Source organism: Callithrix jacchus, chromosome 2 (genome assembly GCF_049354715.1).
Source record: "Callithrix jacchus isolate 240 chromosome 2, calJac240_pri, whole genome shotgun sequence".
NCBI classification, from domain to species: Eukaryota; Metazoa; Chordata; class Mammalia; order Primates; family Cebidae; genus Callithrix; species Callithrix jacchus.
The window spans coordinates 20,028,592-20,055,286 of record NC_133503.1 but is presented as its reverse complement, the minus strand read 5'-3'; the positions used below and the strand labels follow the sequence as shown (position 1 = coordinate 20,055,286).

The 26,695-nt window shown below is 44.2% G+C and overlaps 1 protein-coding gene across 8 annotated transcripts in view; it reads right to left on the bottom strand.

Annotated features, from left to right (window-relative positions):
* The window catches only part of CYFIP2 (cytoplasmic FMR1 interacting protein 2), a 140,203-nt gene extending 114,376 nt beyond the window's left edge, over nt 1-25,827 (bottom strand). For 4 of the 8 annotated variants that reach the window (XM_035283382.3, XM_078358596.1, XM_078358598.1 and 1 more), the window contains exons 1-3: nt 25,365-25,827; nt 5,525-5,664; nt 3,964-4,053 (exon numbers count right to left, since the gene is read on the bottom strand). In XM_035283382.3, the coding sequence (XP_035139273.1) occupies nt 3,964-4,053; nt 5,525-5,641 (207 nt within the window). In that variant the 5' untranslated portion in view covers nt 5,642-5,664; nt 25,365-25,827. The remainder of the gene's footprint in view (nt 1-3,963; nt 4,054-5,524; nt 5,665-25,364) is intronic. The other 4 variants (XM_035283381.3, XM_035283384.3, XM_054249104.2 and 1 more) reach the window with 1 other exon arrangement.
* Nucleotides 25,828-26,695: the final 868 nt, after the last annotated feature.

Here is a 26,695-nt window from a genome sequence, read left to right as displayed (position 1 = left end):
TCCACCTGCCCCATTGGTGTCCTGACCCAGGTCTTCCTAGGAACTCAGTCCAAATAGTCCCAGATGACTGCAAAGCCAGTGTCCCTCCCTCACATCCATATCCTCTCAGCTGTACGCCAGGGCCATCACCCTCATTTGGCCTTGAATGCCTGCACTGTAGGTAACTTTAAGTATCTTGACTAGGCTGGGTGTGGTGGCTCACGCCTGTAATCCCAACACTTTGGGAGGCCAAGGTAAGCAGATTACCTAAGGTCGGGAGTTCGAGATCAGCCTGACGAACATGGTAAAACCTCTGTCTCCACTAAAAATACAAAAATTAGACAGGTGTGGTGGCGGGCGCTTGTAATCCCAGCTACTTAGGAGGCTGAGGCAGGAGAATCTCTTGAACCCAGGAGGCGGAGGTTGCAGTGAGCTGAGATCATGCCACTGTACTCCAGCCTGGGTGACAGAGCGAGACTCCATCTCAAAATAAAATGAAATAAAATAAATGCTGGGCAAGGTGGCTCATGCCTGTAATCTTAGCACTTTGGAAGGCTGAGGTGGGCATATCACGAGGTCAGTAATTCGAGACCAGCCTGGCCAACATGGTGCAGGAATTTGAGACCAGCCTGGCCAACATGGTGAAACCCCATCTCTACTAAAAATACAAAAATTAGTTGGGCATGGTGGCAGACACCTGTAATCCCAGCTACTTGGGAGGCTGAGGCATGAGAATCACTTGAACCCAGGAGGTGGAGGTTGCATTGAGCCAAGATTGTGCCACTGCATTCCAGCCTGGGTGACAAGAGCAAGACTCTGTCTCAAAAAAAGAAAAGAAAAAAAAATTATCTTGACGAAAATATTTGCCTCATTCCTACTTGCAACTCATTCTACACATAACTAACATATGGAACCTGTCCCCCAAGCAGAGTTCTGTTCATATCTCTTCTAAGGATAAAGATTTTCCAATGCTTTTAATTTTTTTTTATTAAAGAAACTAAAATCTTCTGATATGGGCTAAATTATGTGCCCAAATGAATATGCTGAAGCCCTAACCTCATAGAACCTCAGAGTGTGATTGTATTTGGAGACAGGACCTTTGAAGAGGTAATTAAGATCAAATGAGCCATTAGGGAATGCCCTGATCCAATCTGACTGGTGTCCTTATAAAAAGAGGAAATTTGGACACACAAAAAGAAGGTTCCGGAGATGTGTGCACACAGAGAATAGACCACGCGAGGACACAGATGGCTGCCCCTTCCTTGGTAGCCATCTAGAAGCCAAGGAAAGAAGCCTCAGGAAAAACCGAACCTATGGACACCCTGATCTTGAACTCCTAACTTCCAGGACAGGGAGAAAATACCTTTCTGCTATTTAAGGCACCTAGTCTGTGGAACTGTGTTATGGTACCCAAGCAAACAAATACACCCTCTATGCCCTGACCCTTTATTTGTAGGGAATCTGTATCCTATACGTACTTTACAGTCCGAACCAGACAGTGCCTGAAAATCCTTGCCCTGTGCCTTTGCTCACAGCGGCTCTTCCACCTGGTGTGCCCTCCCCATCTCATCTCTGACTAGTAAAATTCTAACTGTGTGAGACAGCACAGAATGGGAGAAAGAGATCAGGACAGGGAGTCAGTCCTGGATTTCAGGTCCAGTCCTGTGATTTACTAGTTGTGGGATCATGAGCAACCTGCTTATTAACTTTTCTAGGCCTCAGTTTTCTCATCCCTAAAATGGACATAATGATCCCTTTGCAAGTCACAGGGCTGTTATAAAGCCCCAATAATATAACATATGAAAATGCCTTACCTATATTTTAAAGTATACTGTACCTACAAGGTATCATTACCCTCCTACAAGGACTCACACAAAAGCCACTTCCTTCATCAAGCGTTCTCTGACTCTCTCAAGGTTCTTTCAAAAACACAGAACTTTGAACTTCTACCATGACATTTATCCTTAACTTCGTGTATTTTTATTTGTCTCCATGTGTTTTTATTTTTTATTGTATTTTTATTTGTCTGCAAGGAATAGTCTGGAGCACAGGTTTTGTAGTCAGGCAGACCTTGGCCTAGATCTGCCACTTGTCAGCTGCAGGACCCTGAGTACGTTATGTTATTTTTCTGGGCTCCAGTTTTCCCCATCTGTAAAATGGGTATGATAATAGAACCTACCTCACAGAGTTGATGTGAGGAGTAAATGAGACAAATGCATCTAACATATCTGTACAGAAGAAGCATTTGACAAATGGTAAGTTTGTCAATTTCCCACTTGACTCACTGAGGATCAGGGCTGGCCCCTATCTGTCCTTGCATACCTCCCCAGCATTTACAGTCCTTTGCAGGCACCGGCGACACAATACTTACTGAATGAATGAGCAGGGTTTGCCAGCACAAGGTTACAGGAGATAACTGTTACAGTGCTATGGTTGGAATGTGATCCCCAAAGTTCATGTGTTAGAAACTTAAATCTCAGCTGAGAGGGGGGCAGATCATGAGGTCAGGAGTTCGAGACCAGCCTGGCCAACATGGAGAAACGCTGTCTCTACTAAAAATACAAAAATTAGTCAGGCATGGTGGCACTTGCCTGTAATCCCAGCTACTCGGGAGGCTGAGGCAGGAAAATCACTTGAACCCAGGAGGTGGAGGCTGCAGTGAGCCGAGATTGCGCCATTGCACTCCAGCCTGGGTAACAAGAGTGAAATTCTACCTCAGGGGAAAAAAAAAGAAAAAAAGAAACTTAAATCTCCAATGCAAGTGTTGAGAGGTGGGACCTTTAAGAGGTAATCAGGTCATGAGGGCTCTACCCCTATGAAAGAATTAATGCTGTTATCATGGGAGTCGGTTCCTTACAAAGGATGTTTGGCTCCCTTCCCTCTCTCTTACCCATGTCATGCCTTCTGCCATGATATGATGCAGTAAGAAGGCTCTCACCAGATACTGCCACCTCAATCTTGGACTTTCCGCCCTCCATAATCATGAGCCAATGAACTACTGCTCTTTTTTTTTTTTTGAGATAGAGTCTTGTTCCATTGCCCAGGTTGGAGTGCAGTGGCACGATCACAGCTTACTGCAGCCTCAACCCCCTGGGCTCGAGCAATCCTCTCACCTAAGCCTCCCACATAGCTGCAACTATGGATGTGTGCCACCTCATCCAGCAAATTTTAAAATTTTTTTGTAGAGACAGGGTCTCACCATGTTGCCCAGGCTGGTCTCAAACTTCTGGACTCAAGGGATCCTCCTACCTCAGCCTCCCAAAGTGCTGGGGTTACAGGCATGAGCTACTGTACCTGGCCTAAATTTCTATTTATTATAAATTACCCAGTCTGGTTTCCTTGTTACAGCATCTCAAAACAAGCTAAGACATATAGTGTCAAAGGTCTATGGGGCCACAGACAGGGTCTATGAATACAGAATTTGGAATTCTTCAAATTGCAGTGCTGCATGAGAATAAAATCAGTGGAAACCCAACAGGGAAGGGGAGGAGCCCTCCACAGATGAATCAGACTCTAAGAGATAAAATAATAACTGGCCCTATTTGCAAATGATTTAGGCCATCAGCTTTTTTAGGTAAGTAACTGTTATTCCAAAACCAAAGCCAATGTCCCTTTTTCAAGGAACCTTCTGCTCTGCTCAAGAGACAAAATTCCACACATTCAATAATCTATATACAAGACAGGAGCCAATCACATGGTTAACCCAAAAAGCTATAGCAGCTCAGGGAATTGAGTAGTGGTGACTAAGTTGGGCCCTAACAGTTGACTAGGATTTGCAAAGCTGGATGATAAAGGGGAACACTATGTTTCCAGGCACCAAGAGAGGATGGGGCAGAAGGTAAGACTGGGCTTAAGCACATGATTCTGACTGAGGCAGGGGGTTCTTAGAATAGCTGAGCACATGCTTCTGGCGTGAGAAGCTGCCCACAGCCCCTGCCAGCTCAGCAGGGAGCATGTCTGCACACGTGGGTCACAGAGACTTACCATGCTGGAGTGGACTGTAGCCTGCTCAATGTACCTTGCAATGCCCGTGACGAATGCATTCCTGTCCTCGAAGTTCGTGTCAAAGTTAGCCTGTGGAATTAGAGGGCAGGAACATTTTGGTCGTTAGAAAACAGTTCCAAGTTGGCTGGGTGTCCGGGGAGCAAACTGCTGCCAACGAACAGCACGAGCTCTCTGTAAAAAGCTCCCGCTGCATCACCTTTCATCTTGCCCCTTCCCCACAAAGTCCCACCCTCACTCACACTGGGCAGAAGCCAGCGATGACTGGGCCTGCCATCTGCTTCCCATCAGTAATCAGGTTCACTCAGCTGAGCCTCAGAAGCAAATGCTGAAACTCCATAAGCCCAAATAGCTGCTAAAAGTTAAGTTGTGCATTGCTTTGATTCAGCAGTTCCGGAAAATACTCACCGAAGGGTGCGGATATATAGGTCCAGGGTTAATCACTGTGGCATTTTTTTGTGATTAAAAAAACTGTAAACAACCCAAATGTCCCTCAACAGTGAAAGGCTGAATATGTAATAGCATATCCATAAGCAGGCTTATAAGTACCATGAGGTGGCTAAGCATAATGTGGTAGTATTGTGGTATTGTCATGGAAAAATATCCATATTTTAAGTTAAAAAGCCAACTCATAAAGCAATAAATATAGTATGGTAGTATGGTTCTCCTTTGGTAAACAAACACACACACACACACATATATATTTGGTTAAAAAAGGCATATATAGGCACGGTTAAAGAAAAAATTTATGTTTTTGTATACTTTTTTGTATACTTTTCTGTATTGCTTATGACAAAAAAGATATTTGTATAATTAAAATGTTAATCTGGGTTAGAAGAGGTGAATCAATGAAGTTTATGAGCTGAACCCTGAAGCATGTGCTTCACACATCCACTGAATGAAATTTAAGAATTTATCATGTATTTATATTTAGTCTCCTTTAGCAGTCTGAGAACTATCAAAAGGTCAAACACAGCTAGAACTTTCAAATTAGCACGTCCTTTCTTAACATGGCTTCTGGACTGGCATACCCAGACAAGGGGTTAAAAAGCTGACTCTCGGCCCTGATGGGTCATGGTTTGGAACAATCTGATGGTGGTTTATCACAAGCTCTGTTCTCTTAAGCAAAAGCAAACAACTGTGACCAGCTTCCCTGAGGCATGAGCTGCTATGGGACGTTGTAATGCCCTCCTCAAAAGTAATTACCCAGGCAGGCTCTGGGGTTTCTAAATTGCAATATTTAATTCATGAGGTGACAGCTGCCCAAAGCTTGGTTAGTGCAGCAGCAAGAATAGCCAGGAAGGTATCTGGGGGTCCAATGAGATCAACAAGACTTCCCTGGGAAAGGGAAATAGTCCTGGTGCACATTTAGTAGCTAATCTGTTCCTTACACTCGGTTCTACCAGTGCACAAGGGACTGGATCAGCTCATGACCTTTCACCTTCTAGATGGAGACCTCCCCTTCCCTCTGCCTCAGGGCAAACCCTCTTAGGGGATCCCCAGAGTTCCTGGGCCCCCTGGTGCTATCTGCCATTTCCATTACCTGGTACATGATGGAGGAAGGCGGAGGTTCGATGCATGGCTGCTGGTCGGGGAGAGGCAGCTCTTCAAGCAGGTCCACGTTGGACAGGGCATCTTCCAGGGTGACATGCGTGGTCATGGCTGCAGTTTCTGTATTCCGCACTGAGAGAAAGGAAGAGAACGTCAGTGGAAATTTTCAGGGGCCTCTAAAATTTCTTTTAACTGCACCATGTCCAGGATCCTGCAGGAGAATAAAGAGGGTTAAAACACATTGAGGCCATTTCCACTCACCACTTCACAAGGTATTCTCAACCTGTATCTTTTATATCTGAGGATCTCTACATGGCTAACAAAGTGTTTGCGTGTACTTGGCTGTCCCTCACTGCCACCCTCTGTGATCAACATGGAAGGTGGTACTCTATCTATATAACTGATGAAACATCAAGGCTCAGAGAAGTTACGTGACTCCCACATGTGACCAGGAGCGAAGGACCTCAAATGGGATGTGAGGACATGGGTCACGGTTATTTCTCCACCTTTTTTTGTTCTTCCTAAGGATATTTATGAGTTCCATTCTTAAATTATCATGCAACACAGTTATCCATGATTGTGACAGCCAAGATAATTAACAGAAAACCAGAGCCCAGGTTTTTAGGCTAAACTGGGATTAAAATAACTCAATTCCTGCAAATCAACCTTCTTTGCAAAGATGGAGGAGCCATCGTCTTCCTCGGCCTGAGTATCTTTCGTGAGGCACATTAAACAAATCAACCCTAGATGGACATTTTTGCGTCTTAGACCCTGGCACAGTGTAACTGCTTTGACAGTATGTTTGGCAGGATTAGAAGCTGAAGAGGATCTGAACAGCACAGTTACCCAAGTCGGGCTAATTCCTATTTTAAGAACTCAGCACCCAGCAAACAAAATACTCATTTTCCCCACCCAAACATATGTGAAACACTGCTTAAAAAAACTAATCATGATTTAGGATATAAATCAGGTTCCCTCTTCAAAAATGATAGCCTACAAGTCACACTTACTGATTATTAAATATAATACAATGAAATTAGAAATCAATAATGCAAATTATAGCAATAAAATCCCATACCTCTGAAAATTTGGAAAACATACTTCAAGGTCATTCGTAACTAAAGAGGAATTTAAATAGGAATAATAAGAAATGAAAGATGGAAAGCACTCATAAACGTCAACACATTTAGTTGAAAGAAAAGTGGAACTAAATGAAGTTAATGTTACACTCAACAACCTTCAGAGAACAAAAATCAGCCCGGAGAAATTAGAACAGAGGGGTTGAGAATTACAAAGGCAGACATAAAGCAAAAAGCAAAGCAAAATAAAGCACAACAGTAGAGGTGAACAAAAACACTAAAAGCTGAGTTTTAGAAAAAGACCTGTAACAATATTAAAGCCAACCCTAAACACAATTAACAGGGACACAAAGAGAAGGGCCACCGCGCTTGTCTGAGAACCCCTTCCCGACCACCTTCAGTCCTAGATAGCTGTGAGACAGGGCTGGAATTTCTCCTGTGAATGTCAGTGAGTTTGCCTTGCTTGTTAGGAAATGTAGTGTCTGACATTAGGGAGAAAATGGATCGTCAACAGAAGAATTTGGTCCAGGGGCTGCAAAGGGCTAAAACAACTGCAGAATATACCCAAGGTCATGCTGCCTGGAGACTAATATCTGCCTTAGGTCCAAGGTTGGAAGGACAGATTGGGGCTGAGCCTTCACTGGCTGCTGAGCTGCTAACTGGACTCACATTAACCCGAGTTCTTGAACACACCTCCCATCATGTACCATGGCAACAGTGAATGCTGCATCCAGTGAGGGCTCACTGAGCTCAGAGGTAACTTCCCCCTCTACCCTCTGCAGAAGGCTGGCCTCCTAGGGTGGTTTCAGGTCCTCTTCACACCTAAGCTTCTTCCTCTTCTCTCACCACAATTCTAAGTGTGGCATTCAATTCTACAGCAAAACCACTTTGCCTATCCATTAAAAGAAAAGAAAAAAAAAAAAGACTGTTTTCCTTCTTACACTACCAAGTCCATTTTACAGGAGGAGTGATGATTTTACTGGGTATATGATCTTCAACCTCCAAAGCCTTGCTAATTCTCTTCATTAATTCCAATTGTAATAATGATAAAACATTTCTTCAGCCCTTACTCTGTGTCAGACACTGTGTGAAGTACTTGACTATTTCAATCTTGCATCCACTTCATAAAGGTAAGTACTCTGATTATTCCCATTCTATAGATGAACAAACAGAACCTCGGCATTTAAGTTCACAGGGTCAAGGGCTGGCAAGTGGTGGAGCAAGGGTGAAGCCAGGTTTGTCCAGCTCCACAGTCTGAAGTCATCTTCATTACGACATACTTCCTTTCAACGGCTCAGGCTTGCATTGTGAGACTACACTTGATGAGGGGAGGTGTATTTCATACCAACCTCTATGCTAGTGTTTTCATACCAACCTCTATGCTAGTGTTTTCAAACACTCTGCATTAATGGTTCTTGGCCCTGCTTGCGCCAAAAAGTCACGTGTACAGCTTCTTAATAATAAAATGCCTGGGTTCCAACCAGGGGACCAGGAAGCCTGCATTTGCAAGGTGTCCTATCTTATTTTCAGTAAGAAAAATCCAGATTAAACTTACATGGAGATATACCATTTCTCACTGATTAGGTCAGCTCAAATCCAAAAGTTTGACTATACATGCTGTTGGCAAGACTATGGAGAAACAGGCTCTCCCAAATATTGTTGATTGGGGATGTAAAAATGACACATTTCCCATGGAAAGAAATCTGGCACTAACTAACAAACTTCCATAAACATTTTACCCTTTGACCAGCAATCCCACTTCTAGGAATCTATCCCAAAGTTGTACAGACAAAAATACACAAAGATATATGCACAAGGCCATTCACAGCAGCACTACTTGTGATAGCAAAAACTGAAAACGGCAAACATCCATTGATATAGTTAAGTACTTGCTCTCACCCAAATCTCATGTTGAATTCTAATCCCCAGTATTGGAGGTGGGGCCTGGTGGGAGGTGTCTGGATCATGGGGACAGGTCCTTCCTGAACAGCTTGGGCCATCCCCTTGGTGATGAGTGAGTTCTGAGTTCACGGGAGAGCTGGTCATTTTAAAGTGTGTGGCACTCCCCTTCCCCACACTGCCCACTCTCTTGCTTTTGCTTTCACCATGTGGTGTAACTGTTCCCTCTCTGCCTTCTGCTGTGATTGAAGGGTTTGTGCGGCCTCCCCAGAAGCCAAGTACATGTTGGCACCATGCTTCCTATACAGCCCGTGGAACCATGAGCCAATAGTCAAAGGATTCTAGCCTCCATCTCTGCCCCTTAACTGTATTCCCTTCTTTTCCTGTTTCCAATAGGTAACTAATTTTTTAAAGTATATGGCTTCCCCTTCCATTGCTCTTTTTGTAAGTAGAAGATGTGTGAAGACCTCTTTCTACTCTTTTCTTTATAAGTTACCCAGTCTCGGGTATCTCTTTATAGCAGTGCAAGATCGGCCTAACGCATCCATTAACAGAGGACTGTCTGGATAAACTATGGTGCCACCACACAGGGAAATATGAAGCAGCAGGAAAACCTCTCTACATGCAATTATGGGGTAATCTCCAGGACATGGTATGGAGAGCAAGTGCTCATGTACCCGGGAGAGGGTCTGCAGATGTCTTCACACGCATCTTCTACTTCAAAACAAACAATGGAAGGGAAAGTCTTATACTTTTAAAAATGAGTTACCTATGGGGAATAGGAAAAGAAGGGAATACAGTTAAGGGGCAGAGATAGAGGCTAGAATCCTTTGAATATGCCTTATTTTGTAGATTTGACTTTGAAACCATCAAAACATTTTATATACCTATAAAATTTAAATTTATAAAGTGGCCCACAAAATGAAAAGCAAAATGAAACAAATGAATGTATATATGTTGTACTATTGGAGTAACTCCACAGAAAGGGACTGTTCCAAGTACTTTAAAACTGAGTGATGTGCTGGAGGACCCTGATGGATCTCAAAGACATCTAATAAAAACTTGGTTTTTATTACTTTGTTACTGTTAGACAAGCCTGTGAACCAATTTTTATGTTGAACATTGGTACATAAAAGCAAACATTTAACCTGTCTTACCTAAACAAACTATACCACCAGATAATCAAACTATAGAGGAGATGGTTGTTTCTTTCCATAAAAGTTTTTTTTCTTTTTAAGAAAAAAATGACATCCTTGTTTTCCAACCTCTATAAACAAATGGATCTAGGAACCGATCATCATCAGCTGCTAACATCCCTAAATGAAGGACAATCAGATATTAAGTGCTTAGTGATGGAAAAATGCACTATCACCTGTGAAGAATGCTGGACCCCCCCCCAACAAAACACCTGAATCTAATTAAGCCTTTGATGCCAACTCACAGGAAATATAAGAGAGCAGAAAAACATGCTATACCCCAGTGATGTAAATAGGAAAATACAATCTATGACAAATTCTGCTGGAAAAATGACTCAGGACCTCTAACAAATCAATTGCAAAGATAGAAAAGAGATGGAAGGAAAACTATAGGTTTTGAAGAGACCTAACACACTATCATGCGTGAACCTTATTTGGATCCTATTTCAAACAAACCACCATGAAAATAAAATTATAACTTTATGAGAAAATTTGAAAAGTAGTACTGACTGGAAATATTTTATTTAGGTGTGATAACATCAACATTATGTTTTATTTTTTATTTATTTATTTTTTTTGAGACGGAGTTTCGCTCTTGTTACCCAGGCTGGAGTGCAATGGCACGATCTCGGCTCACCGCAACCTCCGCCTCCTGGGTTCAGGCAATTCTCCTGCCTCAGCCTCCTGAGTAGCTGGGATTACAGGCATGCACCACCGTGCCCAGCTAATTTTTTGTATTTTTAGTAGAGACGGGGTTTCACCATGTTGACCAGGATGGTCTCGATCTCTTGACCTCATGATCCACCCGCCTCGGCCTCCCAAAGTGCTGGGATTACAGGCTTGAGCCACCACGCCTGGCCTAACGTGATGTTTTAAAAGAGCCTTTATCTTCTAGAAATAGCTACTAAAATATGGATAAAAGTCACAGGGGTTTGCTTCTAAATAATACTAGATGAGGGAAGGGTGAGTAAAAATTAAACAAAATCAGCAGTGAGTTAGTAACTAGATTGTGTGTGACACATGCATAGAGATTATTGTATTTTTCCATCCAATTTTATATGTTTCAAATTTTTCATAAAATCCCCTAATCACTTTATATGCTCCCAGCTCTTATCCAACTTCCCTTTTTTCTCCTGTAACTAGGTTTCTTCTGGGCTTCTCAAACTTACTCATTTACGGATGGGCATGGTGGTTCACACCTGTAATCCCAGCACTTTGGGAGGCCGAGGTGGGTGGATCACCTGAGGTCAGGAGTTCAAGACTAGCCTGGCCAACAGTTCAAGACCAGCCTGACCAGCCTGGTCAACTTTTCTTTATAAAATACTAGCCTAATATTAAATACAAAAAAAGAAAAAAAATTAGCTGGGCATGGTGGCAGGCACCTGTAATCCCAGCTACTCAGGAGACTGAGGCAGGAAAACCACTTGAACGCAGGAGGTGGAGGTTGCAATGAGCCAAGATTATGCCATTGCACTCCTGCCTGGGTAACAAGAGCAAAACTCCGTCTCAAAATTTAAAAAAAAGTACTAATTTACCAGAATAACCATTAAGTTCTTCTCTATAGCATAACAGTACCCCTGAACACCCTTGAAGAGAATCAATAAGTGAACAACCTACAAAGTTAATAACTTAGGATTCTGTTTAAGTTAATGCAATCCTTCTTCTCCCTTGCAAATACAGCTTCTATAGTGGATTTCTATGAACATTGGTAGATCACTCATTGCCTAAGGGAGCTGGAAATCAGATGTTTTTAGCTCAAGTGCCGGCAGGCACTGCCAAATCCACATTAACCAGAAAGGACAAATGTTCTGAAAATTTGAACAGAGGAATAATTGAAAATAAGAACATACTTCTTTTCTGCCCAAGTGTCCCGCCTATTATGCAGTCTTCCAAGTGAGAATGATTATTTATGTTCAGTCTACAAACATGTGACCATTCCATCATTTTGGAAAAGAAATTAATGAAATATTTAAAAGTTAACAGTGTTCTGGGAGCATCATTTACCCAGCGCAGCTGCAGCTTCTCAGTGGGAGGCATTCATGACAGATTTAAATTCAGTGTCTTCATAACAAACTTAGTCAGTGGTCTGGTTTCTGCAAAAGCAGTAATAACATTAGGCTCATAAGCAATTTGCTTTTGGGAAGGGGGACTTTAGGTGCCCCTCCAGGCAGAGATGACTGACAGACCCCAAGCAAGATGGGGATGGGTCCTATAAATGCATGATGGCTGTCAGGAGAACCTGGCTTTGAAAATGCAGGTTCTGACACTCGCAGCTTAAACCCTGCTTTTCTATAAGCAAAAGACTTGCATTGTCATTATCTGTTTGATTTTTCTGGAAAGAAATGAAAACTTAAGACTTTTACTGAAGTGGAATATTAGGCTAGTGCAGTGGGTAAGCTTGAGTTCTGAGTCTGAATCTGTCATCTGCCACTTACTAGCTATATAACCAATAGCATGTTCCTTAATCTTTCTGAGCCTCAGTTTCCTTACCTTATAAGGGTGACAATTTATAATAGTGCCTGTCCTCAGTGATTATTCTCATTATATAACTACAACATGTACTTAACATAGTAGCCAGATGTGAGTGTCAAAAGATAAAATCATAATAAATTTATAGAATTAATTGCTTTTAATTCATGATTTATGAATTGAAGCACCTCCTTTCTATACGATAGAATGAAAGCTCCCACTGGGCAATAGCAAAACAGTGGGTTTTGTAAGGTGGGAAAAAGGAAACATAACAATAGAAAAATAAATGATTAGTTAACATCAGGTTACTTTTTTGTAAGGGTTAAGGCAGAAGGGATTTGCTTATTATGCTGACTCAGGTAGAGAGCAGCATTTAGCATGAGTGACTCCATTTTAGTTTGGGCTGGATTTTAGGGGTCTAGTACGGGAGCTCAGTCTTAAACAATGACCTCCCTGTTTAACATTAGCTAGTCTGTGGCCTGTTTTCAACAGAGAGGATGAATTAAATACTGCAACAATTCTCCTATGAAAAGAAAGGTATTATTATTATTACAGTAACATCTCAGTTCTATAGATTTTTCACATTGATTTTCTCAATCACAACTATCTTGCAAATTTAACTCAGTGTAACTTTTGCTGTGTTTCTGAGGACACTGTGTTATGAAGTAAACACTTTTATTCAAGGTGACATGGCCAGCTACTGGCAGAGGTAGGATAGAAACAGGATATCTTGACTCCCAGTTCTCCCATGCCTTTTCTTCTAGACCATACCTGGTTTTGTACCTTTTTGAAAGGTGCCAAGCACATTTTTCCCCCCAGTTTGGCTGCTTTTTCCTTCCTCAAGAAGAACACAACTTTGCCAGGCTAGAAAGATTAGGTAATGTCACCTTTGTGTTTCATGAACTTCAAGAGGCCAGGAAACATTTTCCCTGTCGTATGGCTCTCCAGCCAGAGCTATATATGTGTACACACACACACTACACACACATAGACATATATATACACACATGTATACATATATTAGTACTAAGAAAATATTATATAATATAAAAATAAAAGGGAGATTTTAATTGTTTCTATTTAAAAAATTAGTCATTTGCCTCATAATGATGTTACAGTCAACAGCGGACCATATATATGATGGTGTTTCCATAAATTATATCATATGTTTACTGTACCTTTTCTATATTTAGACACACAAATACTTCCCACCATGTTGCAACTGCCTACAGAATTCAGTACAGGAACATACTGTACAGATCTGTAGCCCAGGAGCAATGGGCTATACCATATAGGCTAGGTATACAGTAGTCTATGCCATATAGGTTTGTGTAAGTACACTCTGATGTTTTCTTGGCCACAGAATAAAACCTAAATAGTGTTACTTCTTCCTCCCATGCCAGGGCAGGCATTGCTAATTGGTAATGACTCTATTTTCCACTAAGTACACAGACAGCTTCAGAATCCTCAGGAAATACTGAGCTCCAGGAAGCCACCAGCAATCCATCTGAGTTTGCCCATGAAATAAAACACACATGCCCTCCCTGGAGTAGAACCACGCATGTGGAAGTTCCTCAAGGTCAGGGACCACTTTCTTACCTATCAGTGAAAATGCAGAGACCTTAGCAGAGTGCCGCAAAAAGATTAAGCACTGGGGAAGTACTGAATGAAAGAATGCATGAACATACCTCAATCACCTGACAACACAGGTGAGAGGAGATACCCTGAAGTTAGCCATGTCCTTACTTCTAGTTTTTCCATTCCTTCTCCTTCATTATTAATAACACAGATAAGGCCAGGCACGGTCGCTCACACCTGTAATCCCAGCACTTTGGGAGGCCAAGGCAGGCAGATCTCATGAGGTCAGGAGTTTGAGACCAGCCTGGCCAACATGGTGAAACCCTGTCTTTACTAAAAATTCAAAAATTAGCCAGGCGTGGGGGCATACACCTGTAGTCCCAGCTACTCAGGAGCCTGAGGCAGGGGAATTGCTTGAACCCGGGAGACAGAGGTTGCAGTGAGTTGACATCGAGCCACTGCACTCCAGCCTGGGTGACAGAGCAAGACTCCACCTCAACAAAACAACACAGAGATAACTGAAATCAGCATGGAATACATAGTCATATCTATAAACTGCCAGGATAATTCTTACTTTTTTTTTTCTAGAGATTCTCTTTTTTGCTACTTTATATTTTAGAAGGAAGCTTTGTATAATGATCACAGATAGAAAACCAATATTATATGCCATAAACACAGGGGCGCCATAAAAAAATACAGCAATGAACATAAACACAGGTCTGGGTATTATCTGAAAATCATTCCTTATTTACCACTAATATCCACATGAGAGGCATTGTAGTGTGGAGGTGAAATGGATAGCTTGAGTTAGAATCCTAGCTCTGCCAGTACCCAGTTGCGTGACCTTGAGTAGTTGACATAACCTTTCTGAGCCTCACTCTCCTCATTTTGGTAAAAGGCATAATGACAGTTCCTGTCTCACAGGCTTTGAAAACTAAACGAGTTAATCCATGTAAATGGCTTGGCTGGTAGAAAGTGCTTGATAAAAGTTAGTGCCTCAAAAAACTGAATCTAGAAACATATAAAAAAGATTATAAACTGTGAACAAGTGAGATTTATCCCAGGAATGTTAAGACTGGCTTAACAATAACATCAGAATATTAATTCACGTAATAAGCTAAACCCATAAAGGTAAAATACCATTCATCTCAATACACACAGAAAAAGCATTTGATAAAATCTCAATGCCTTCATCATAAAAACAATAAAAAAAAAACTAGGAATAGAGAACATCCTCAACTGACAGTAAGTGGCTACAAAAAACCCTTAGCTAATATCAGTGAACGACCGAACGCTTTCCCACTAAGATCGAGAACAAGATAAGTAAGTCTGCTCCTAGCATTTCTATTCAACATTGTACTGGCAGTTCCAGCCAAGGCAATGAGGCAAGAAAATTAAATAAAAAAAATCTAGATCAGAAAAGAAAAACTACAACTATTCCTATTTGCAGATAACATAGTCTTATATATAGAAAAATCCATGAAAAATCTACTAAAAACTATTAACATGATAAACAAGTTCAGCAAGTCTGTAGGATACAATATGAGCAAATAAAAATCAGTTATATCTCTATATACTAGCAATGCACAATATGAAAAGAAAATTGGGAAAACAATTCTATTTACAGTTGCATCAAAAAGAATACAATACTTAGGAATAAACTTAAAATAAGTGCAAAACACATATTCTGAAAGCAGTAAAACATTGCTGAAAAAAGTTAAAGAAGACCTAAATAAATAAAAAGATATCCCATGTCCATAGGCTGGAAGACTTATATTCTTAAGACAGCACTACCCAAACTAATCTACAGATTCAACATAATCTCTATCAAAATCTCATCTGGCTTTGCAGAAATTGACAAGCTGATCCTAAAATACAGATGGAAATTCAAGGGACTCATTCAGGATAACCAAGACAATCTTGGGGGTGGGAGAAACCTAACAGAATTGGAAGACTCACACTTCCTGATTTCAAAATGTACTCAAAGCTACAGGAATCAAAACAGTGTGGTATCACCATGAAGACAGACAACGAACAATGATAAATTAATGGAATAGAATTGCAAATCCAGAAATAAACCCTCACATTTATGGTCAATTGAACTTTGACAAGGATAACAAGAGATGGAGAAAGAATATTCTTTTCAAAAAATGATTCTGGGACAACTGGATACTGGATACCCACATGCAAAATTTGTTTTATGGTGTCAAGTATATTCTCACACCACATAATAAATTAACTCAAAATAGATAAAAGATCTATGTAAGAGTCAAAACTATAAAACTCATAGGATAAAACTTAAAAATACATCTCTGTGACCTTGAATTATGTAATAACACCAAAAACACAAGCAACAAAATAAAAAATAAACATCAAAATTGAAGACTTTTGTGCTTTAAAGGACACCATCAAGAAAGTAAGACCACAGAATAGAAGAAAATATTTGCAAATCATGTATTTGCTAAATATATAAAATATGTAAATAATTCTTGGCTGGTCACAGTGGCTCATGCCTGTAATCCCAGTACTTTGGGAGGCTGATGGGAGAGTGGCTTGAAGCCAGGAGATTGAGACCAGCCTGGGCGACATAGCAATATCCTCTTTCTACAAAAAGTTTTTTAAAAATAAAAATAAATTTTAAGAAATGAATTCCTAAAACTCATTAATAAAAAGACAACCTGATTATAGAAATAGGCAATAAACAGATTTTTCTCCAAAGAAGATATATACATAGCCAATAAGCACACAGAAAGATTAATATCCTTAGTCATTAGGGAAATGCAAATCAAAACCACGATACCATTTCATACTCACTAGGACGGCTATAAGGAAAAGTGTTTTACTTTTTCCTTCATAACCTAGATGTCTTCAGTGTATAAAAAACAAGTGTTGGCAAGGAAGTGGAGAAACTGAGAACACTATTACTAGTGGGAATGTAAGATGGTGCCACAACTTTGGAAACTAGATTGGCATTTCCTCACATTTTTAAGCAGAGTTACCATTTGACCTAGCAATTCTACTCCTAGGCATACCCCCAAGAGAAATGAAATTATACATCCACACAAAAACTTGTACATGGGTGTCCACAGCAGCATTATTTATAATAGCTAAAAAGCACAAGTAACTAAAATATGCATCAACTGATAAAATATGGTATAGCCATATGACGTATTGTTCAGCCATAAAAAGGAATTAAATACTGATATTGCTACAACATGAATGAACCTTGACAATATCATGCTAAGTAAAGGAAGCCAGTCATAAAAAATCCCATGTTGCATGATTCCATTTATTAAATATGCCCAGAATAGGCAAATCTATGGAGACTTAAAACAGATTAGTGGTTGCCTAGGGCTGGGGTTGGGGAAAATAGGTGGTGCTGCTGAAGGCCACGAGGTTTCTTTCTGGGGCGCTAAAATGCTCTAAAACTGACTATGATTACAGGTTGTACGACTCTGTGAATATACCAGAAACCACTGAACTGTATTTTTTTTTAGATAGAGTTTCACAATTGTTCCCCAAGTTTGAGTACAATGGTGTGATGATCTCTGCTCACTGCAACCTCTACCTCCCTGATTCACAGGATTCTCCTGCCTCAGCCTCCGGAGTAGCTGGAATTACAGGCACCTGCCACCATGCCTGGCTAATTTTCGTATTTCTAGTAGAGCCAGGATTTTGCCATGTTGGCCAGGCTGGTCTTGAAATTCTGACCTCAGGTGATCCACCCACCTCAGCCTCCCAAAGTGCTGGGGTTACAGGCATGAGTCACTGTGCTTGGCCTGAACCCATATTTTTTAAATGAGTGAATTGTATGATATGTGAACTACACGTCAATAAAGCTGTTACTAAAAGTTAGTATTTTTTAAACTACTTTTTGGGAAATTCTGGGTGTAACATAAGCAGAAGGAGTACAAAGAGAGCTGGGGGTGGAGTGGGAGCTTGGGGAGTTTGGGGACTGTAATGCTGCCCCTACAAGCAGAGGCCATGGAGAGCAAAAACTAACGGGGACAACAGGAGAGGAAAAGACCAATAGTTACAACCATACCACCCCATGGAGTGGCCCCCTAAACTTCAGGGGTGAGCTGGGCCACACAGGGCAGGCCCAGCTAGCCTGTTTGTTCCCTCCCCCACCCCTGCCTGTTTTGGTTTCTCTGCCATCTCTCAGGTCCTGGGGCTGCCCCACCCTGAAGTCAAGACTCCTCCTCATTAATAGAAGCATCTGAGATGGGTGGGGTGATAGGCTCTGAGGTTTAGAATGAGAGAAAGAAGGGAGTCTAGCTCTCTTTCTACTGATGAGGAAACCGATGCTCAGAAAAGAGAAGGGACCTGTGCAAGGTCACTGGGTAGTTAGGGGTAGAGCTGGGGTTAACACTGCAATCTCCTGAGAAGACCAGGGAATGCAATAGAATGACTCACATGACACAGATCTTTTAAAGAAAAGAACACAGCTAGGCACAGTGGCTCACGCCTGTAATTCCAGCACATTGGGAGGCCGAGTGGGGTGGATCATCTGAGGTCAGGAGTTCAAGACCAGCCTGACTAACATGGTAAAACCCTGTCTCCACTAAAAATACAAAATTAGCTGGGCATCATAGCACATGCCTGTAATCCCAGCTACTTGGGAGGCTGAGGCAGGAGAATCACTTGAACCTGGGAGGCAGAGGTTGCAATAAACAGATCGCACCATTGCACTCCAGCCTGGGGAACAAGAACGAAACTCCGACTCTAAATAAATACATAAGACAAGTTTTGCAACAAAAATTCTGCAACAAAACTAAAAGTGCTCTAAGAAAGGAAATACAATCAAAGAACATTACTTGGCCCTCTGTGATCATCACATATATCTCTTAATAATGTAAACACTTTAAACCTGATTTAGGTTAAAATAGAGCCTTCTATCTTGAGAGATGGGGGCGGGGAGGAGGGAGATGGTGTAAGAAAGCGAAATCTCCATCCATCACAGCAGGAAGTAAATAGACAACGTGCAGAACAGATAAATCAAGAAACAGCAGTGTAAGCATATCATTTAGAGATCTGGAGGCAGCTACTAGAAGAAACAGTGAGTTAAAAGCGGCAGCCTCTAAGGGAGGGTGGGTGCTGGATAATTGTTTTTCATTATAAGGTTTTTAATACTACTGATTTTTTAAAACATGGGTATGTACTGTTTTGATCAAAATTTAATAATTTACTTTAGAAGACAACCACCCAAAGTCTCTTTGCTGGCAGTTCAGACACCTGGCTGGTGCCCAGCACAGACTGGCAAGGCGGTCTTTGCTGTTTCAGTTCCTTGCCGCCTGTCTTATGGGACCAGAGGCCCCATCACCTGCAGCTTCTCTCCACACAGGGGACCTGCAGTCAGAGCTGAGAATTCAAGTCAGCCTTGACTTGGGCCTCCGGAGAAGGCCTACCCTCCTCATTGTTTATGAGTAGGCAGAGAAAAAGATCTTGGTGAGGGCTAAAGGGCTTGCCACTTCATTGGCGGTTTTGCCCAGCTGCTTCCTGTGTTGTTAGGGTTCGGGCCGCCTTTCTGTTGACACCAAACCAGGCAGTTACCAGCAGCTCAGGGGAATGGCCCTCATGCTGTCAGGAGGGAAAGTCATGCCATCAAGGTGGCTTGCTGATTTGCTCCTGCTGGGGCCCTGTGGGCTGTCACATGAGGAACACCAACATGATGCCTCTGCAGGGAGAGGAGCTGCCTCTCAGAGGCATCTACTAAAACTCACAAAAGGAAGCCATGCATCTGTTATGGAAACAAACAGCAGGATCGGGGCACGTGGAACTGTAACTCGAACCATGGCTCAGTATGAAGACAAAGGCCCCCAAATCACCTTTTCACTCACTCTAAAACAGCAGATTTCTCTGTCTGTAAAATATGGAGGTTACCCTTGGTTCTCTCGCAACCATGAGGTCAAAACCTGCACTGTGAAGGTTACTGTGGGTAACTTGTGCTAATAATCGCTTAAGCACTGAGTTTTCAAACAAGGTGTTTTATAGTATATGAGGCAAGGGTTCAAGGCCTCTGCATGATATTATTGCTTGCATGTTCATCTCTTCCCTAGAGCGGTGGGAATGGAGCAGACTGGGGGGTTGGCTGTAGCGGGGGACATGTTGAGTATATCAATCTTGTCCATGACGTGTACCAAAAAACAACAACAGCAACCACTTAAGAATCACTGGATTTGAGCCTCTCTCAGGGCCCCTCCAACTCTAAAGCAAATGGCCTTGACTACAGTTGAGACATTCCATCCCAAGGGCTTCCTTAAAGACCACATGTCAAGGATCACGCAGACCATTCACTGTGGCCAAGGTATACAGGGCACCATAAACCTGTCCAAGGACATTCTTCCTTTGTGCCTTTGTTCAGACTGTCTCCATTCCCTTAAGGACTTTCTTCTCTCCTTCTCAAATCCTATCGATCTTTCAAGGCCCAAGTCAAGATATGCCCCTTCCACAAAGGTCTGACCAGCCAAGCCCCACAATGACCTTCATTTCTCTCATTCCCTTAGAACTCACAGTCTAGAGTTCACAGTTTTTCACTGCACTACAAACTGCTTTATCTTACACGAATTCTTTGGATCACTAAGAATGCCAAGGATAGTCATCTTGTCTGTGTTTGACCCATAGCAACAAGCACAGACGTAGACACATCGGGATTTACTTGCTTATTAATACTTCAGGAATGATTTGTTGAATGCATGAGCCATTGACCAAGACTCCTCTCGTTTAAAAAAATTAACAGAAAGTTAAAATATCATGCTTCTCTAAGATCCTGTATCTAAGTCTGCCTTATTACTATAACAATCTGAGGAGACTTCTTTAGAAAATCCTTCTGTCGCAAACCTAAACTTCAAACCCTAAGAAGCACGTCCTCTCTCTCCCATATGGAAGTATAACAGACTTGAAGGTAGAGGGCTGACCTCTAGGTCTGAATTCTTCTCTCACCATTCGTATCTTGCCAAAATAAATCTTAAAACAGGCTGGGCACAGTGGCTTACGCCTATAATCCCAGCACTTGGGAGGCCGAGGCAGGTGGATCACGAGGTCAAGAGATCGAGACCATCCTGGTCAACATGGTGAAACCCCGTCTCTACTAAAAATACAAAAATTAGCTGGGCATGGTGGTGCGTGCCTGTAATCCCAGCTACTCAGGAGGCTGAGGCAGGAGAATTGCTTGAACCCAGGAAGTGGAGTTTGCGGTGAGCTGAGATCGCGCCATTGCACTCCAGCCTGGGTAACAAGAGCGAAACTCCACCTCAAAAATAAATAAATAAATAAATCTTAAAACATCACATTTTAAAAGCATAAATCAAAAATACTACTCAGATATTCCTTAAGAGTTATTGCACGTCTTCTCCAAGGGTCAGCCCTGCAAACTCTCTTTGATCTTAGCCGGGCCTTCAGTGAAGTTAGACAATTCTCTCATTCTTCCCCAGCTGATTTCTTATTCCACCCACAGAGGCAACTGGTCCAACCCCCTAAGTCTCCTGAAGTTTCCTAACCAGTCTACCACCTTTATTTCCTGCAGAGGACCTCACCTCCTGCCTTACTTAGAAAACAGACTATAGAACATGGACAGACTAAACACACCTCTGTTTTACCTAGAGATGAAAGCCTGAGAATCCCTGCTCTACCGTGACCAAATAATGACGCAAACAGAATCAAAAGGCCTACTGATGAGGTCGTCACCGGATCTTTCCCAGGCATCTCGCCAGAAGGTCCTCTTTACTTTCCTCTCTCACTGCCTGTTTCTGAGTTGCCCTAAGTCTATCAAAAGGCCACGCAACCAGAATGATCCCTGCAAGCTCTGCCTTCTCAAAACACTTTCTTTCAGGAATTTGCACCCTCTGTTGCCAGGGCCCAAGAAGTATGGCTTAAATGGCTCTTCTTTGAGGTACATCACACACAGCCCTTAGATAAAGACCATGGCTAGAAAGCCAAGAGTGAAGCTCTTTGCATCCTGGGAGGCGTCCCCCACCCACTGACTGAATTCTGAAGTGTCTTTGTACAGATAAGGCCATCCAGGGGCCTTGACAGATTCTGTGAATCACAAAGTGCCTTTCAGCTTCCCATTGGCTCGACAGTACAGAGAGGCCACAGATCCATCTTAAATTGACACACAATATATAATTAATAAACTGTTCCTTAAGGAATGGAGGGCATTTAGCCAAAAGAGTCACACATTCAGAAGTCTCCTTAATTCAATGGTCTTTTTTTTCTCAGACAGGGATTCACAGACATTCTCTCATTCACAGGCTTCCATGATGACAGGCAGGTAAGAGCTGGGCAGGCTGCCTTCCATTGCTCAATTTTTAACGTTAGAGAGGTAGTGGCTGGCTTAAAGGCACACAGCACGTCAGGGATAAAATCTGTGTCCGATGCTCACTGTGCTGCTGTCTGCCCTGGAAGCAAAGCATGCCCTCAACATTTCTGGATGGTTGCAAAATGCTAAAGTGGTCCTTCCTCAACTGTGTGTGTTGAAATGTGAGAATGGCCCTGGGCTTCTGCTTGGCTTACTCCCTCCCCCTTCTCCCTGCCTACTCAAGTTCTACCCACCACCCTTGTGCTACTTAAGAGCACTTCCCACCTGAAGCCCTTCGCTTCACCCCTTATCACTCTTAGCTTTCCCTTCCTTTGGCAGGTAAACTTGGGGCTGGGTTTACTGGTCACAGAGACCCACCACCCTCAAAAAAGCAAAATTCAGGAAAGCCCTGGAGGGACAGCTGCTGGTAAGAGCCAGGGGTTGATTACATACATGAGCCAAATTCTTAATGACTATGTAATTAATACATGATAACAAGAAATATATAAATATGAGGAGCTGTGGTGGCTCAGGCCAGTTGTCCTGGCACATAAGGAGGTGAGTAGGCATTTGAGGCCAGCCTCAGCAACACAGAAACCTCTTAGCCATTAAAAACAAAACAAAAACAACTGGATGTGATGGCTCATGCCTGTAATCCCAACACTTTGGGAAGCTGAGGTGGGCAAATCACAAGGTCAGGAGGTCGAGACCACCCTGACCAACATGGTGAAACCCCATCTCTACTAAAAAAAAAAAATACAAAAATTAGCTGGGTGTGGTGGTGTGTGCCTGCAATGCCAGCTACTCAGAAGGCTGAAGCAGGATAATCACTTGAACCCAGGAGGTGGAGGTTGCAGTGAGCCAAAATCTTGCCACTGCACTCCAGCCTGGGTGACAGAGCTAGACTGTCTCAAAAAAAAGATAGTACTTACTATGTGCTAGGCATTCTGCCTGGCACTTCATGCTCTCCACAGGCAGTAAGAGCATCCAGAGATATTCTAGTGCCTCTCCCACCACAGTGGGTCCCCCATCCCCATTCACTGTCTAGAAGGCAGCAGCCTGCTCCCCTCTTCCCAGCATCTCATTACTGATGCAGGGGCCATCCTCTGGACCTTAGGCATGGCTTTGCTCCTCAGAATGACAAGACCAAAGGCCTTTCATAAAGACTCCAATGAGGTGACTGATGTCTGGCTTCGTCAACTACAAGTGAGTAATTAATTCTTGCCAGTAAAGAAATAAGACTCATTTTTATGGTGGCCACATGCAGGCTACAAAAGGCCATTTTGTCACACTCTTGGTGGACCCCTGGGACCAACAGTGGTCAAAAGAACCAGGATGAGAGTGTAGTCCTATCCTTAAATGGGGGCACTGGGGCCCCCTGTACTGTTTCCCAGGAGTGCTGTTCCTGTTAATTAGCTTGTTACCTTTTCGTCACTTCATTCAGCTTTCTGGTCAATGACAGCAGCAGAGGCCCACTGAACATCGGAGAGTGTTCTCCTGGGGCCTTACCAGTTTTTGAATTCATGTCTACTTTCTTCCCTGGGCCAGCGTTTGATTTAAGCAAAACTCTCCATCCCCACTGGGCTGTACATGTGACTCTTGGCTTAATGCCTAAGCAAGTTTTTCCTTTTTCATTTTCCAGCAGGGACTGAACAAGGCAGGCTTGGGTGCCTACAGAACCGGTCAGAACTGGCCAGGAAATATAATAAAGAGGCTTAGTGAGCAAAGAGCTAATGCCCCAGCCAGAGGCTCAGTGTGTAGGACTAGCTAGAGGCACTGGCTTTGTAAGCAATAACACTCTCTTCTTGAGGTCTAATCATTGCCTTGGCAAAGGGGAGCCAATGCCAACGAGTAACTCTGTGTACCCAAGTTTCACATCCTGAAAGTGGACACTGGGTGCTCAACAAATGCCTTCTGGTGGCAGTAACCCCTGACCAGTTAAACACGCACTCACACACACGCATGCACACACACCCTTACAACATTCCTGCCCGCAGGGCCAAAGCTGCCCTTGCCAATTACAGAGCTGACAGCTGCTAGATATTGTCATTTCAGGGACCTGTTCCCAAAGGAACTACCCAGCTCCCCACCTCCAATTCCAGGCCCACTGTTTGAAATTCCATTAGTGACAGCAAGTATTTTCTAATTGTTTCCCATTAAAATGCCTCCATCCTGTTTCTCTTCCGGTCAAATGACTTGTAAAGCACCTGTTCCGAATCAAACTTCTTCGGTATTTAGCTCTTCAAGATAAACACAGTAATTGGCTCCTTTCTTGAAAACAATTTCTGACACTGGAGAATGGGGGAAGGGCAGGACACCGCATGGAAGTGGAGGTGGGAGGCCACAAGGAGGGCCACGGAGAGGGTCTAATGGTGGAGAAAACAACCCCCAAGGCCTTCACAGGCCTGCCCATAGATATGGACCTAGATTTTTGCCCTCTAAGATCTGAGAGCCCCAGGTTGCTGGCACAGCCTGTATCCAACAGTAAGGTGAGACCCACTGACCTAACTGGGACACAGACAGGAGGTAGAAAATGGGAACACAGGAACCGACACTCTCCTGATTTGGCTCTCCTGCCTGCAGGACTGCCGCCGTCTCCCTGCCCATGCTGAGGGCACAGGCACCCAGGAACTAGCAGAAAAAGATCCTTGTCCCATTCTTGGCCTAGCTGGAAGGGCAGCTGACGGCTCATCAGCCATGGTGAGTGGTTCCACTGCGCTGGGGAAAGTAGGCAAGCAGAAGTCAAAGTCAGATTCCCTGGGCTGGGGAGGCACCGGGGCTGTCAGTGTCGTTTCTAGCTGGGTTCTGGGTATAGAGAGCCATGCTTCTGTGGGGCAGGCTACCTGCCCCCATCCCCAAGCAGAGAGCACCTCCTCCTCTTCTTTTGCACATAGGTGGGCTTTTCTTTGGGGTGAGGGGTAGCGCTGTCCCGAAAAGCAGACGCCACAACAGACAGGTAGGCATCTTCCTGGTTCTTCAGAGCACACACACACACACACACACACACACACAAAAACAACCTTTTCCCGGAGGAGTCAGCCCACTCATCCCCTTCCCCCACCTCCACCCTCCCCGCAGCCAGCCGGGAGAGCGATGCTAGTGTAAGCCAGAAAGCTTCCAAGCGGGTCTGACCTGCTCCTCCCGCATCAAAGCACTCCGCCCCCAAACATCGCCGCTGCGCCCCTCGCCCCACCCATCACACGTTCTGTGTGCCCGAGGCGGCTGCCAGGCGGGCCCAGGCGGCTCTCGCTGGCCCTGGGGGAGGTGACGGTGGTCTCGGCGGCAGAGGCGGGGGCCAGCGCCCCGAAGTACCTGGACCCGAGGATGTCCCCACCGCCGGGCTCGGGGCCGCTGCAGGTGTCTCTGGTCCCTGAGATTAGCACCGCCTCCTCCCGGGCTGGCGGCTCCGGCCCAGGCCGCGCACCTGCTGCTGCGGCTCCCCAGCCGCCGCGCCGGAGCTCCGCGATGCGTCCGCGCCTCCCGGCCAGAGGGTCCGGACCGCGGGACGCACGGTGGGCCCGACGGGGAAAGGGGCCGCTTGGGGCCTGAGGCCCGGCCTCGCGCTAGCCAGGGCGCAGCGCCGAGCGTCCCCCGGGGGCCGGGAGAGGGGGCGGCCCCTCGCGCATCCTCACGGCCTCATCCCAGTCCTCGGCAGCATCCCGGTCCCAGTGCCCGGCCCGAGGCCTGCGAGCGCCGCTTACCTGGCTCTGCAGCGCGGTCCAGGGGAGGGGCCCGAAGCTACCGCAGGGCCCCGCGCCTGGGCGCAGGATGCTCTGCCCCGCTCCGCTGCGCCGCGCTCGGCCCCGCCCCGGCTCCGCCCCCGCCCGGTGCCCGCCCCTTCGCGGCTGCGGCTGTCACACAAAGGGCAGGAAATGGCTGCGGCTTGCCGTTATCCGCGCTGTGCGCTGTACCGCCGGCGCACCCGGGACCTGCAACTCGGGCTCGGAGGACTGCTCAGCACCCAGGCTTCCTGCCCTGGGGGCGGGAAAGGGAGGGAGGGCTTCTTCCACGGCCTCCATCACCCGGAACCACACCTGCAGCTACCCGAGGACGAGAGCTTCGCCGCGTTCGGATCTCATTGGCCTCACATGATTTCCAAGTGCTGGTTTATCAACACAATCTTTATTGATTGCCTATTCTGTTCCAAGGATCGTGCCAGGACCTGGGTGTGCACTGGTGTATAAAAGACATGGTCCCTGCCCCCTTGAGGTTTATCACCTGCCGGGAGAGACGGGTGTAAATTAACCTAGCAGATGTCCAGTTACAGCCCATATTGCTGTGAGAAGAAGCAGGATGAAGTGACAGAAGATGCAACTGGGGCTAGGGGAAGGGACCTTCCATCAGTTGAGCCTGCTCCCTGATGAGACTCCTTTGCTCAAGAATAACTTCTTCCGCTTCCTTCCAGTTGGCTGGAGAAGAGTCCCTGAAGCTGCCATCTCTTTAACAGGGGCCTGCCTCAACTTCATTCTGGAAGAATTGCCTAACGGACAAATAGGTGACAGGAAGCACTGAGAGAACAGGAACCTTTCTCTTCAAGGTTTATCTGCCGTTTCCGGCTCTTTAAAGAAACAATTATCTGACCTTCGGTGGCTCACACCTGTAATACCAACACTTTCAGAGACTGAGACCGGAGGATCGCTTGA